This window comes from Moschus berezovskii, chromosome 3 (assembly GCF_049115385.1).
Source record: "Moschus berezovskii isolate FMDL1 chromosome 3, NW_MosBer_1.0, whole genome shotgun sequence".
NCBI classification, from domain to species: Eukaryota; Metazoa; Chordata; class Mammalia; order Artiodactyla; family Moschidae; genus Moschus; species Moschus berezovskii.
Window position 1 is genome coordinate 98,247,667 of NC_142462.1, and position 14,910 is coordinate 98,262,576.

The window sequence follows — 14,910 nt, forward strand, 5'->3', positions numbered from 1 at the left end:
GCTCCCATCTCTATTTAATTGTGGTTTCTGCTGATTAATTTTACAGGTGGCACTGAACACATCCTCCTCTTCCAGTCTTCTGTTGACACTATTGTATTCTCAGGACCTCTTGCCTATCTGATCATTTATTTCCATATCTCTCGCAGGCTTCCACGTTTTACTTACTTTCAGAGGTCCTCAGGGCTCTGAGTCTACAGTTTTAGCTGACTGGTTGCCTCTACGTCTCTCTCTTGATTTGCACAGCCATCTTATCACGATTCATTGTCTGTTCTGACTCTTGATTATCTCTGAATCTATATTTTAGTCCATTTCCTCTGTCATAATGCTGGTCTCTCTCTATCATCTTTTTCATCCTTTGTATAACAGCCTCATAACTGGTCTTCCTCTACATGTAATCTTGTCCTCTCTGATCTCAGTTTTCTTTTTAAAAAGGAAAGCTGAAAAATGCAAACCACAGGTTTTGCCTGCTTAAAACCCTTAATTAACTTGTCAACATCCTTAGGAAATGGTCCTCCAAACTCTAGTTTCCATAAAGCTTCAAGACCTGCCTCTAGCCTACCCCTCTGGCTCAGGTCTCACTCTTCCCCCCACCACTCTGCTCAACCAGATAGAACAGACTTTGAGTTACTCAGTGCTCTGATACTCACTTTTGCCAGGTCTTTGAGCATGCTGGACCCTCCAACTAGAATCTTCGCAACATGCTCTCTCGCCTAGGTGGCGGCACCATTATTTCCACCTGCAACATCTTTCTGTAGTACACTTTTGTTTTAAAATTCACATTGTCCACTCTATGAAAAAATGATTGCCTATATCTTCTTACTTTTTAACACAGTACACATTTAAATAGCTGTTGACTAGATGAATGAATGGACTGATCTCAATTTTCCTTATGCTTATTTTAACTCCTTTGGTTCAAATGCTTTGATCTGTGTGATGGTTAATTTTATGTATCAATTTGATTGGACAGTTGGATGCACAGATATGTGGTCTATCATTATTTTGAGTGCTTTGGTGAGGGTATTTTGGATGAGTTTAATCTTTAAGTCAATAGATAAAGTACATTGTCCTTCCTAATGTGGATGAGCCTCATCCAGTCAGTTGAAGACCCGAACAGAACAAAAGGATTGACCTTCTCTCAATAACAGGAAATTCCTCCCACTAAAAGTGGGACATTGGTTTTTACCTGTCTTCAAATTGAACTGAGACATCAACTCTTCCTGGATCTTGAACCCACTGGTCGTTGGATTGTAACTACATCAGTGGCTCTCTGGAGCTCTAGCTTGCAGACTCACCCTGTAGATCTTAGGACTTACCAACTTCTACAACTGTGTGAACCAAATTCTTATAATAAGTCTATCTGTCTATCTATTTACATCCTAGTAGTTTTGTTTCTTAGGGGAACCTTGACTACAATCTGCCAGTAATATTAATATTTGAGGTTAGAAATATAGCAAGAAGTGAACCAGATTCATCGATAATAAAACCAAATCTTTACCACCTGCCACTAGAAGCAATTTTATAACTTTAACTAAGTTTGAATTTTCCCTGGAGAATGAAATGGCAACCCACTCCAGTATTCTTGCCAGGAGAATCCCATGGACAGAGAAGCCTGTCTGGCTATGGTCCATAGGGTCGCAAAGAGTCAGACATGACTGAAGCAACTGAGCAAGCATGTAAGTTTGAATTTTATTTTCATTTCTGTTTAAAAGTTGACCCAATCCAGAAGGTCATCAGCCAAAACAGTGAAGAAAATCAAGACATCATAAGGTGCAAACTGGGTAACTCCTTCTTTTTTGGAATGTCATGTGATAAAAGAAGCACTACCAACCAGTTCATGTATATGTCAGTTTTTAGAAAAAATCATATTTCAACCAGTTTATGTATATGTCAGTTTTTAGAAAAATTCATATTTCAGAAATAATGTTTTAAAGGATAGTTCAGTTCAGTTCAGTCTCTCAGTCGTATCTGACTCTTTGCAACCCCATGAATCACAGCACACCAGGCCTCCCTGTCCATCACCCACTCCCGGAGTTCACTCAAACTCATGTCCATTGAGTCGGTGATGCCATCCAGCTATCTCATTCTCTGTCGTCCCCTTCTCCTCCAACCCCCAATCCCTCCCAGCATCAGAGTCTTTTCCAGTGAGTCAACTCTTCGCATGAGGTGGCCAAAGTATTGGAGTTTTAAAAATTATAATGTGGCTAAACTCTTTAAGAGAACTACTTGAATTCTGTGTCTGACAAAAGAAGTTGCTCAGGAAAGAAGGAAGACTATGAGAAGATTAAGCAATTTCTACATTTTTTCTAGATACTTGGTGGGTCTAATTTATGTTCCATAAATAAATGTCCTGTTGAAGTCACATGTTGCCACCTGGCGGCATTCCTACTTCCTGTTTCCACTATCGAATTATGTCTGGCATGAGAATTCATATATATTCACCAAAAAAAATTTTGAGCACCTGCTCTGTGCTAAGTTCATTGCTAAGTGTTGAGAAAACACAGAGAATGACATATGTCTGCTCCCAAAAGTTGAAACTGGAAGAAGAGGGACAAAAGAAATGAAGAGTGAATTCAATGGCAACTTTTCTGTTCTTCACTCTACTTATCTTCATTTCTCTCTAATTCATTTTCAGACCCGGTAATGAATATGGGACAAGCACAGATCCAGGCCAATTACCTATATCAGAATGCACAGGAGCATGAAGAGGACCACTGGGTTAATGGCAGTCTATAGGAGAGAAACCTAGAGGATGTATATAAATGAAAATTTAACAGAAACAGTGATGTGACTGAGCTGCAAAAAAAGCTAATAATGCTTACTTTTGTTCTACATATGCAGAAATAAAGTGTTTAGATCAAACTAGATAATAGTTTTACGACTGTATATTTTATTATATATTGCTAAAGGATCTTGAATATCTAGCCTGGAGTAAGATGATTAAGACACACTTGGAAAACTTTGTTATGTCTATGGATGAAATAGTTGGAAAAATGAAAGTTACAGATGGGGGATCCTTCTGGTAGAATTTTCTAGCTATCAAGATATAGAACAAAGAAATGAATTGGCCTGAGAGATCTGAATAAGTACAAAGAGCTCTATCATCAGAAGTGATCAAGAAGAGGATGGACAGATTCCTGTAAAAGATAACCTAGAAGAACTAATTCTTTTGGCTGGGAGTTGAATTAGGTAGCGTTTAGTTATCTTCTCAAGCTCTAAAGGTCCACAACTTTACACTTAAATAAGCTTTAGACTGTTTACCTGTGGATTGGGTACACACATCAATGACACTTTATTAAAATTTTTATAGTATATCCAATAATATCATTTCAGAAAAGACAAACTCAGAAATTTCATCAAATAAGTATCAATAACAACAAAGTATGAAAGAGGAGGGTGAAAAGGCTAGCTTAAAACAATATTCAAAAGCTAAGATCATGGCATCCTTTCCCATCACTTCATAGCAAGTAGATGGAGCAAAAGTAGAAACAGTGACAAATTTTATTTTCTTGCGCTCCAAAATCACTGTGGGTGGTGACTACAGCCATGAAATTAAAAGATGCTTGCTCCTTGGAAAAAAAGCTATGACAAACCTAGACAGTGTATTAAAAAGCAGATATATCACTTTGCCAACAAAGTCCATATTGTCAAAGATATGGTTTTTCCAGTAGTCATTTATGGGTGTGAGAGTTAGATCATAAAGAAGGCTGTGTACTTAGTTGCTCAGTCGTGTACGACTCTGTGATCCCAAGGACTGCAGCCCACCAGGCTCCTCTCTCCATGGGGATTCTCCAGGCAAGAATACCAGAGTGGGTTGCCATGCCTTCCTCCAGGGCACCTTCCCAACCCGAGGGATCAAACCCAGGTCTCCCGCACTGCATTACCATCTGAGCCATCAGAGCCCATGAATACTGGAGTGAGTAGCCTATCCCTTCTCCAGGGGATCTTCCCAACCCAGAAATCAAACTGGGGTCTCCTGCATTGCAGGTGGATTCTTTACCAGCTGAGCTACTAGGAAACCCAAAGAAGGCTGAGCACCAAAGAATTGATGCTTTCAAACTATAGTGGTGGAGAAGACTCCTGAGAGTCCCTTGTACTGCAAGGAGATCAAACCAGTCAATCCTAAAGGAAATCAACCCTGAATACTACTGGAAGGACTGATGCTAAAGCTGAAGCTCCACTACTTTGGCCACCTGATGCAAAGAACTGACTCATTGAAAGAGACTCTAATGCTGGGAAAGATTGAGGATAGGAGTAGAAGGGGATGATAGAGGATGAGATTGTTGGATGGCATCACAGATTCAATGGACACGAGTTTGAGCAAACTCCAGGAGATAGTGAAAGACAGGGAAGCATGGCATGCTGCAGTCCTTGGGGTCCTAAAGAGTTAGAGAGGACTTAGTGACTGAACAATAGCAACAATACAGTGTACATTTTGGTACCCAACCAAACTGAGCATGTGCAGTACTTTATAAACATAAAATGTTCTTCATAATTCAAGTCTTACATGGTATAAAGACTTAGAATAATATTTATTAATGTCAATCATTTTAGCCAAAGAAAAATAATGCAAGGACTCTCTAAGACTATTGAATACTATCCCTTTCAATGTATATTTTATTTCTGCCTTTATAATTCTTTTGTTTCTGTTTCACTTGCTGAAAATATCATCATTACAAGCAAGTAGAATGATAAACTTTGTTAAACTCTTGTTTTTAAATACTTGAAATGTGAATGCTGGTTCTGATGTATTCCAGGGAACTCTTTTATTTTTTCTTCCTGTCTGCTCATTGTTTCTAATAAAAAGTTAAGATTAAAAATAGATTCTCTTCAGATATGAACAAGAGCATATTCAGTTTAGCTTTTGTTCCTAAAAGTTAGTGGGTAATCAAAATGATATGACAAACTTTCTGCATGTTTCTCTCAATATTATTTTCAAATATTTAAAGTTTCGAAACTGAGATCCTTTGAGATTACTTTTATTTTTATCATGCATGGAGCATAAATAATATGTTAATAAAATACCTTGCATGTAATATAAATATTTGTAGGAAACCCATCAAAGTGAGGTTAGTTCTCTGCTTAATATCACAAGTATAATTTTTTTTTTGAATGGGAGAATTGATCCATAGTATCTCTCATCCTTTCTGGCTAGCTAATGGCTTCTGTCACACCTGAGTCTGCTCAATGCCTTTCTTGATGGAGCTGGTAGCTTCAAAGAAGCTACCAGGAAACTCTCCCAGCTTATATTCTGTAGGTAGACCTGGGCAGCAACCAAAGACTTTTCCTGGCTTGAACCAGTTGAAATTCCAATGACACAAGGAGGATTCCTAGTATTTAATTTTTCACTCCTTTGCTTGCAGCCAATGTTTGTTTATTCTTCTGAAGTAATTTTAGTTATAATCAAATCTCTCAAGGTCCTGTTGCCTAGACTTAGTGAATAAAGCATCATTTGAAAATATACAATAAGTAGACGGTGAATATTATGGTAAAAGAACGAAACACTGATTTTTTTTCTTTTAAAGAAAGAGAGAAAACTATCTCAAAAAGTGTTTCACTGCAACACACAATCTGGCTGACCAGTATTTGTTAGTTCCTGGAAATTTTGAGAAGTCAAATAGACTGCGGGTGGGGGGTTAACACAGCTTTGACAGCTTTCCCCTCATCTAGTCTTTGCATGAAAAACACAGTTAATACTGTCAATAGTCCAACCGGAGCTGAGAAACCATCTGTCAGAGATGTAAGGAATTCCAGCCTTGGATAGAAGGTTGGATGTTATTAATCTTCATGGTTTCTTTAGATCCTTAATTCTTAATTGTGGTAAAGATATATTTACTTCTAAATGGGAAAGTTGATCCATGTGGCTTTGGGATTATAATAGAATTTTTAAGAGGTTAAGATGAACATTAAACTTCTCTGTATGTCAAGGATCAGCCTGTCTGTCTCTGTCTCTCTCCCTAGGAGCACTCTGGTCATTTGTTTGACCATTTATGCAAAGAGAATTCAAAGATTAAAGAAAAAAAAGCTCCATATTTACAATCTTCTTATATTAAGAAAAAATCTAAAGGAAAATTTATACACATCACAGTTTAATTTACAACTTGGGTTTTTAGCAACTGGAAGTCATTGCCTATATCATAGCTTCACGTCTCCATATTAAAAATTAGAAAGAGGTCAATTTTAATGAACAGAGGTCCACACAGACAAGTGCTATTTTTGTATATTCCTCTGGTACCACATCTACGAATAGAAAGAAAAAAAACTGGCAGCAGAAAAGAGCCATCTTTACTGCCATCTTTTTCTCCAGCATAAACTGAGGCATGTGTTTGATGGAGAAAAGGGAAGGGTGTTTCATCTAACTCTCTCTGAGTAAAGGATCTTAGATTTATTAAGCACTGTTGGAAAGTATATTGGAGATAGTATATTTATAATTGAAAGGTAAAGTGATTTTTAAAGCCTTTTAATACAATCAAGCATCAATTTTACTAAAATGCTGTCAAATTTTACAATACAATGACTTATTTATCATTCCAAGTCTATATCATGACTAAAACTTCCTTTCCAAATACAGTGGTTTTTTTTAATGTACTTTGGAAATGGAGAGAGAACCAAAGTAATCTACCAAAATTCTTCCTCACCATCTTTTTAAAATAGAACCAGGTCCATCATGCCAGCAGAGACTATTTCAAAACAGTAGAAATTATTATCTTTTAAAGGGGTTGCTGCTGCTACTGCTAAGTCACTTCAGTCGTGTCCGACTCTGTGACCCCATAGATGGAAGCCCACTTGGCTCCCCTGTCCCTGGGATTCTCCAGGCAAGAACACTGGAGTGGGTTGCCATTTCCTTCTCCAATGTGTAAAAGTGAAAAGTGAAAGTGAAGTTGCTCAGTCGTGTCCGACCCCTAGCGACCCCATGGGCTGCAGCCCACGAGCCTCCTCCATCCATGGGATTTTCCAGGCAAGAGTACTGGAGTGGCTTGCCATTGCCTTCTCCGTTTAAATAGGATTAACCAATTCATAATTCTTAAACAACAGGGCACATCATATTTTTCTAAGCTGAGTGTAACATAAAATGTCAAATATTTGTAATGAAATATTTAAGGTTAAGTACAGTGAAATGTGTGAAATACTGAAATGGATTATCAACATTGCTGGAGTCCTGGTATAACAGGAACATCTATATTAATTGATACCATGAAAAACTTAAAATTTCTCTTTAGATTGAAAGCTGAGATAGAATTGATTTAAAATTTAAAGCACTTTATGGAAGAAATGTCAGCATTGCTTAAGTTAAACATGGAATAAGAACCACAATTATTACTTTTTTTCCCCATGTTTTTCTATTAAGAACTTTCTTGGGACTTTTCTGGAGCCCCAGTGGTTAAGATGCTGTTCTTCCAAGGCAGATGGACTACATTCAAACCCTAGAGGGGGAATTAGCATCCCAAATATCATGTGACAAAAAAAAAAAAAAAGTCTTCAACTCTAAGGTGATTAACTGAATGCAGAACAAATATCCCTGCAAAAAATTTTAATTCTGGGATTGTATAGCTCTTACAGTGAAGCTCATTCTGAATGCTATAGGAAAGAAGAGAGCCTTAACTATATATAAATTTTTTATTGCTTGTGATATGAGTTATCTTGAATTTTGATATATTATTCTTATATTCAAGATAATCTGACTTCAGATGAGGAACTCTACTGCAGAGCACTGCTTGACTAGAAAATCTGTCATCTTGGAATTAGAGCTAGGCTGACTGTCAGTTATGCATCCTGGTATTCAGTTCAGTTCAGTTCAGTTGCTCAGTCGTGTCCGACTCTCTGCAACCCCATGAATCACAGCACGCCAGGCCTCCCTGTCCATCACCCACTCCCGGAGTTCACTCAAACTCATGTCCATCAAGTGATGGACATCCAGCCATCTCATTCTCTGTCGTCCCCTTCTCCTCCCGCCCCCAATCCCTCCCAGCATCAGTCTTTTCCAGTGAGTCAACTCTTCGCGTGAGGTGGCCAAAGTATTGCAGTTTCAGCCTTAGCATGAGTCCTTCCAATGAACACCCAGGATTGATCTCCTTTAGAATGGACTGGTTGGATCTCCTTGCATTAGCACCCTGTTATTTCCAGAGACTAAAAAGGCAACATGAAAGAGTATCTTTGCTACTAGCATCTAACTTTTATACAGCTGCCCTTGCATCTATGATAGTGCCGCTGCTGCTGCTAAGTCACTTCAGTCGTGTCCGACTCTGTGCGACCCCATAGACGGAAGCCCACCAGGCTCCCCCGTCCCTGGGATTCTCCAGGCAAGAACACTGGAGTGGGTTGCCATTTCCTTCTCCAATGTGTGAAAGTGAAAAGTGGAAGTGAACTCGCCAGAGAAGAGAAAATACAGATTGTAAGGGGAAATCCACAGGAGATCCCAAATCACTGTGGTCAGTAGGTTAAGGCATGCTAACCTTTCTGTTAAGAACAGAGCCTAGAGTCCAGTGTACTTGGATTCTGTCTAAATAGCTGTATGGCTTGATTACTTAACCAAGTTACTTCTTTGGGCTTCAGTTTCACTGTCCTCATGAGAAAGAGTTGTTAGAGGTTTCAGTAAATATGTATGTGTGTGTGTTTGTGTCACTGTAGGAGACGTGAGAGACCTGGATTTGATCCCTTGGTTGGGAAGATCCCCTAGAGTAGGAAATGGCAACCCACTCCAGGAGTCTTGCCTGGAAAATCCCATGGACAGAGGAGCCTGGTGGACTGCAGTCCATGGGATCACAAGAGTCAGACATAATTGAGGGACACACACACACACACACACACACACATATACTTAAGGTATACATATCATATATGAGTTGTTGTATCTTTAATTTATATCATATATGAGCCTAAAATATTATGTATTATTTAAAATTAAATACATATATATGAGACATATGTAACATATTCATTTAAGATATATGTAAATATATACATATATTTATTTAAAAGTATATACATATGCTAATAGTGCAGTTCTTGGTAGGTGGTAAACGCTACCTAAATATTAACTATTATTGTAATAGTTAATATTGTACTGCCTTATCATTTCTATATCTGAACTACTAATGAGTAACCAAGGTGATCAGTCTGATGGTTCTTTTCTTTCCCTGCTTTTTTTTGAAAGGTTCAAAATTGCAGCAAATGTTACTTTTAAGAAGTTAAGTAAACACAGAATGAGAAGCCCTAAAGCAAGGTGCTGAGTTAACAGACAGGCTAATCACTTCCTGAATACAAATGAACAGGGCTCTTTGTAGAACTAGCACCAGGGACTGTTAATGGGCTTTTGTTTTAGAGACTGATGGACTGATATTCCAGGGAGAGCCCTGAGAACACTGACAACATCTGCCTCTCATAACCTATTACTAATACTAAAACAGTAGCCTTTCAAATCAGCATAATCTCATATAAATCAATGCACTCACATTCTAATGTGAGCTCCATCAGGACAGAGATTTTTGTCTATGTTGGGTCACGGCTGTAGTCACAGAGTCCAGGCAAGTGCTTGAAAAATAGCAGGCTCACAATAACTATTTCTTGAATGAATTGAATCAATGAAAAATCTTGACCTTTCTTTTAAATAGGATTAACATTAAAAGCAAAAAAAAAAAGCACACTTTCTTCCTTCCTGATGACTTTGACCTGAGAATGCTGGTTAGCAGTTTAAGCAAACTGAAGGAGCAGCATGTGAATGACAGCAGGGTGAATATATACATTTAGCCAGTATTCCAGAAGCTGTGGATTTGGTTATGTCTTCACTGGAATGTGTGGCGTGGAGCCGTGCCACACTTAACTTTGACTCATGCACATGTGACAGATTTGAATTACAAATATTTTGTCCAGCATCTGACTAACTTTAGTGTCTATATTTACATTTTATTTTTCTCCCCAGGTTTTCAGAAATCTTTTCCACAAAGTGACACTTTTACTCTCTGCAAACATTTAACTTACTTCCAACAGTTTCTACTCAAGCTTTGACTGGCTAAAGCAATCAGCGTGACAGAGAGGAGAAGCAGAATTGAGCTGATCTCCCAACAGTTCTGCTGTGAAGTGAAAGTGTTAGTTGTTAATCATGTCCAACTCTTTGTGTCCTATCGACTGTAGCCTGCCAGACTCCTCTGCTCATGGGATTTTCCAGGCAAGAATACTGGAGTGCGTTGCCATGCCCTCCTCCAGGGTATCTTCCCAACCCAGGAATTGAACCCGCATCTCTTATGCCTCCTGCACCAGCAGGTGGGTTATTTACCACTAGTGCCACATGGGAAGCCCTTTTACAGTGTAGGCAAACTAATAATTTGAATAGGAATATATATTAATTTGTACACACTCCAAGCTTTCCTAATTATCTTTATAACAAAAACTAAGAAGGTATTAATCATCCTTGGATGAGCTATACTCAATTCTACTTGTCTTTTCTAAATATAATAAAAACATAGTAAACAAATTTAAAGTACATTATTAATTGATTAGATATGATTTCTCAAATGGTTCACATCATCTTATTTAACTTTGGAGCTTCCAGACTTTAAGAACGAGTCAGCAAGGAGCTATCATTGATTTATAATGCACATTACTACACTGAACTTTAGTCCAAGAACTCTGTATGGGACCCAAAGGAAATGGAAAAATGTTTACAAGTGAGCCATGGCAGAAACAGGCTGAAAACACATATCCCTATTCTCCGAAAACAATTAGGGCTAATTCAATTAGGGTGAATATTCTAGTTCATTTTATTCCATGGGATTCCTTTACTCTTGAAACCCCATATAGAAAAGAGTCCTTAGGGTTAGAACACTATTAAGGATGGTATAATTTTGCATGGCCCTTGCACATGTAAGGTAGACATTTTACATGATTGAATAAGGACTAAAATTTACAGCCAAAGATAACCCAGGATCTGATTAAAGTTAACACATTTGGCGTGTAAGGCTAATCCACATTGGAAAGCAATCATTTCCAGGAAGGAGATCAATATCTTAACACAGTGTTACCTGTCTGAGTTGCTAGAAAAGATTTCTTATCTAAAAATCGATTTATAGGGTGTGTTTTCAAATTTGTCAGCTTCTTTTCATCCGTGTGCTATACAGAGGCACTTTAAAAGCGATTAATTGTAGTTTCAGGAGTACAAGACACTGGATTTCAGCAGTCTCTGGTAAACATGGCAGGAAATTAAAATGACATTGGATTAAAAGGAAAGTAAACAAATCATTAAATCAGAAAACTTCCCCAAATCTTGTAAAACTCACTGGTGTCTGAGTTGAAGAACTTCCTTACTTAAAAAAAAAAAAAAAATTAGTAACTATCACCCACCTACGCCAAATAAGTGCAAATAAGTGAATACTATAGCTTTCTGATGTTAAGGTATAATAGTTTGCTGTTTGGACTAGTGAGGGTTTTAAAATTTTGATGACTTAAGTACTTTGAGTTACATTTCCAGCAATATTTCCAAGTATTATCGTATTATGCATGCGTTCCCAATAGAAAAACTAAAATGTCGAATAAAACAGGTTGGTAAAGTTTAGTAAAAGGCATAAAAATTAAAAGGCTAAAAAAAAAAAAAATCCCTCCGTTTTCCGGGTAAAAATAAATCGCTTTCATTCATGAGAATCCTGTGCCCTCCGTTTTTTTGGTCTTAGTTAGTTGGTACGTATTGCACCCGCCACAACACGTTGGAAAGTAGGTCCTGGTACACACTAAGGAATATCCAACCAGGTAAATACATCAGCGTGATAAGGCCCATGAAATTGAGCGGATAGTGAGAATAGTCCCAGGAACAGGCGCCCCAAGTGCGGAGTCCCAGGCCCCAGGAAAACTCCCACGCATAGATGAAGATCACGTAGAAGGGTACTCGCTTCCAGGTGCCCCAGCCCCGACTGTAGTGGAGGTGGAAATAGAGCTTTTCCACCACAAAGCTGCAGCTGCCGTACATAAAGAAGGACCAGAGCGACGTGTGGCCGCTGCTCGTCCCGTCCCCGGGCCCCAGCAGGTTAAAGAAGAAGGTGAAGAAGATCTCATCCAAAAAGCCGTGCATTCCGAAGAAAAGGAAGCGGAGCAGGTCCGGCAGCCCGTGATTGGGGGCTCCCCCGGCGCCCCTGGGACCTCGAGGTCGCCGCCGCCGACCGCCGGCTGTCGCTGGGGCCCGGGCGCCCGCAGGGGCGGGGGGCGCGCCCCGCGGCTGTTGCCGCCGCTGGTACCGCAAGTGCAGGAAGCGCTTCAGGAACACTTGGCAGTGGTAGAGCGCCAGCAAGTACTGCAGGGCCAAGTCCAGCGCCCCCGGCGCCGCTGCGCCCCCCGGCCAGCCGACCCGGCGGAGCAGCGCGCCAGCCAGGGTCTGCAACCCCACGTGGGCAGAGGGGTAGAGGAGGAAATTGAAGACGAAGGCGCTAGGGCAGCGCCGCCGCTGCAGGTAGACTTTCTCCAGGGCCAAGTGGGTGAGCGAGTGCAGGAGGCAGCGGTAGGGCGAGGAGAAGCCCAGCATCCGGAGGTCCGGGCGGCGAGCGAAGCGCCGCGCCGCGGACAGGAGCACGTCCAGGGTGACCCCGTGCATCCCGTAGAAGTAGAGGCGCATCCAAGCGGGCAGCGCGGCGCCCGCGGCCGGCGCTTCAGCAGTGGACAGCGGCTCCGGGCAGCTGGCGGCAGCCTCGTTTCCCCGCCCTCCGGGGGCCCCCAGGCGCCTCGCCGCGCCGCCCCTCCGCGCGGGACCCTCGTCGTTCGCGTCGCTGCCGGCCATCGACTCGGAGGCTGCCCGGGCGCCCGATCCCACGCCGCCACCGCCGCCGGCTGCGCGGAGCTGCTGGGCGGAGGGGCCGAGCTCCGCGCCGCCCTCCGGCCGCTGCTGGCCCCCGGGGGGCGCACGGGGAGCTCCGTCCCGGCCGCGACCCGGCGGCGGCCGGAGTTGCTGCGATCCGGGGACGCGCGGGCCGCCCGGCTCGCGGAGTCCCCCCGCCGCGGCCCCGCGGCGCCCTCGCCTCCAGTCTCCGGCGAGGTGCCGCCGGCCGGCGCCCGCGCTCACCCTGCGCGGCCTATCGGGCGCCGAGGCCCGGGGAGGGGCGGTGGCGCCGGGGCCGCGAGGAGAAATGCAGGCGCTGGTGCAAACCCCATCTCCTCCGCGGCTCAGCCCCGCCGCCTCTGCTGCAGAATGTGGAAGCGTAACGCGAGCAGCGACGCCCCTTCCCCCGGCCCTCCCCATGGCCCTCTCGGCCCGGGTAGACCGACCTCTCCCGCCTTCGCCGCCCCCCTCCCTCCCCGCCCCAGCCCTGAGCGCGGAGTCCCGCGGAGTCCGCTGGGGAAGGCCCGGCCCTGCCTCTCCCATCGCGTCCCCCGCTCTGCACCCGGCTCCCTGGCGGGGCAGGAGGCGTTGGCTGGGGCGGAGGCACCGCGCGGAGAAACACCTAACAGGTGTGACTGCGCGCCGGTAGGCATCAGTTTTATCTAGGGGACCGGGCCAGGGCCTGGTGTTGGCGAAGACGAATGGCGAGGCGCCACCGACCAGAGGCTGGGCCCGAGACCAGATGTCCTTTTTTCAAAGCCAGCTGTGTCCCAGTCACTGAGGATAAACCCGAGACTCCAGGCCGGCCCGCCCCGGGAGGTTCCCTGTCGTGGGGAATGTTGCCCCGGGGCCTGGTCCGCTTTGTCAGTCTCTCCTGCAGCGGTTTGTTTGCTCCAGTCCAGGGGCCTGAGTCCCCCAGAAGTTACAAAATGATTGGAGGCCAGCAGGGTCAGGCACTGCTTTATCTTAAATCCGGGATAGTACCCTTGCTCACATTGGCACATCCCGGTGCCGATTTTTCTCCTTGCAGAACTAGGTCATCGCAGAAATGGAGTGAAATAGCAGAACAGGAATTCTTTTTTTTTTTTCTTCTCTTTGGAGATGGAGAGGGTGGGAAGAATCCAGAATTTTGGTGTGTTCCACTGCTTTTTCTCCAATTTTGAATCAGGCTTAGAATTGGAGATAACCTTCCAGGTAACTTATACTGACAACTCCACCCCCCAACCCCGGAAAAAAAAAAAGTCCACAAACCGTGTCTAGGCGGAAACTAGGTAAGAGTTCTAATTTGTAAGGAGTTCAGATGTTTCCTGGCTGGAAAGCTTTCTGGGGAATTTTAACCCCCCTTCGGGAAAATTAAAATTCTGAGGTAATTCCTCCATTTTTAAAGCAACTTCTCTTCATTCTCTCCCCTTCCTCGTTTCAACCTTACAATCTGTGGTTGCTAAATTGTTGGCAAATTAAGGAAGAGGGAGAAATAAGTGTGGTGAGGAGACACGTTTTAAGGTGCTGTTGATAGTTCAGTAAGGCTAAAGTTCTGACTGGTTTTTAAAAGCTTGACTAAACTGTGGTTCTTTTGCAGATTTCTTTCGACAGCTGTCAAAAGTCAGAGCGTGGATGCTGTCATGTTAGGGACTGAATCATCAGGTAGCAGGCTTATCAAACCTGTTGTGAAATAGAGTTAGCTGCCCAAAGGCCTGAGCAAATACAGTGAATCCTGGCTCCCTAGAAATACCACCAACATTTAGCTTTGCTTTACCACCAACATTTAACTTTGCTAAAGCAAAGCTGAGTTTGTTGCTTGCTATGGCAAGAAACCGCTGAATCTTAACAAACTCTTAGTAACATCTTGGAGTGGGGAGGACCTCCATCCATGCTAAGTTGCTTCATCCCTGTCCAACTCTGCCACCCTATGGACTGTAGTCCACCAGGCTACTCTGTCCATGGGATTCTCCAGGTAAGAATACTGGAGTGGGTTGCCATGCCCTCCTCCAGGGAATCTTCTGACCCAGGGACGGAACCAAATCTCCTGTGGCTCCTGCATTGCAGGTGGATTCTTCACTTTGGGGGAAGCCTGGGGAGGACAATGTTGGGCTACTTAGGAGATTTTTGGAGTCTAG

General features: G+C 42.8%; 1 protein-coding gene across 1 annotated transcript; it reads right to left on the reverse strand.

The window, feature by feature from the left end:
- Positions 1–10,748: 10,748 nt before the first annotated feature.
- TMEM229A (transmembrane protein 229A) lies at positions 10,749–13,336 on the reverse strand. Its single transcript, XM_055420266.2, has one exon. It carries the CDS (start codon positions 13,334–13,336, stop codon positions 11,657–11,659), a length of 1,680 nt encoding a protein of 559 aa, XP_055276241.2. The 3' UTR covers positions 10,749–11,656.
- Positions 13,337–14,910: the final 1,574 nt, after the last annotated feature.

What these genes read in the sequence shown, in the direction of transcription:
- TMEM229A (XM_055420266.2), bottom strand. Translation starts at nt 13,336, where the DNA reads ATGGGAGAGGCAGGGCCGGGCCTTCCCCAGCGGACTCCGCGGGACTCC.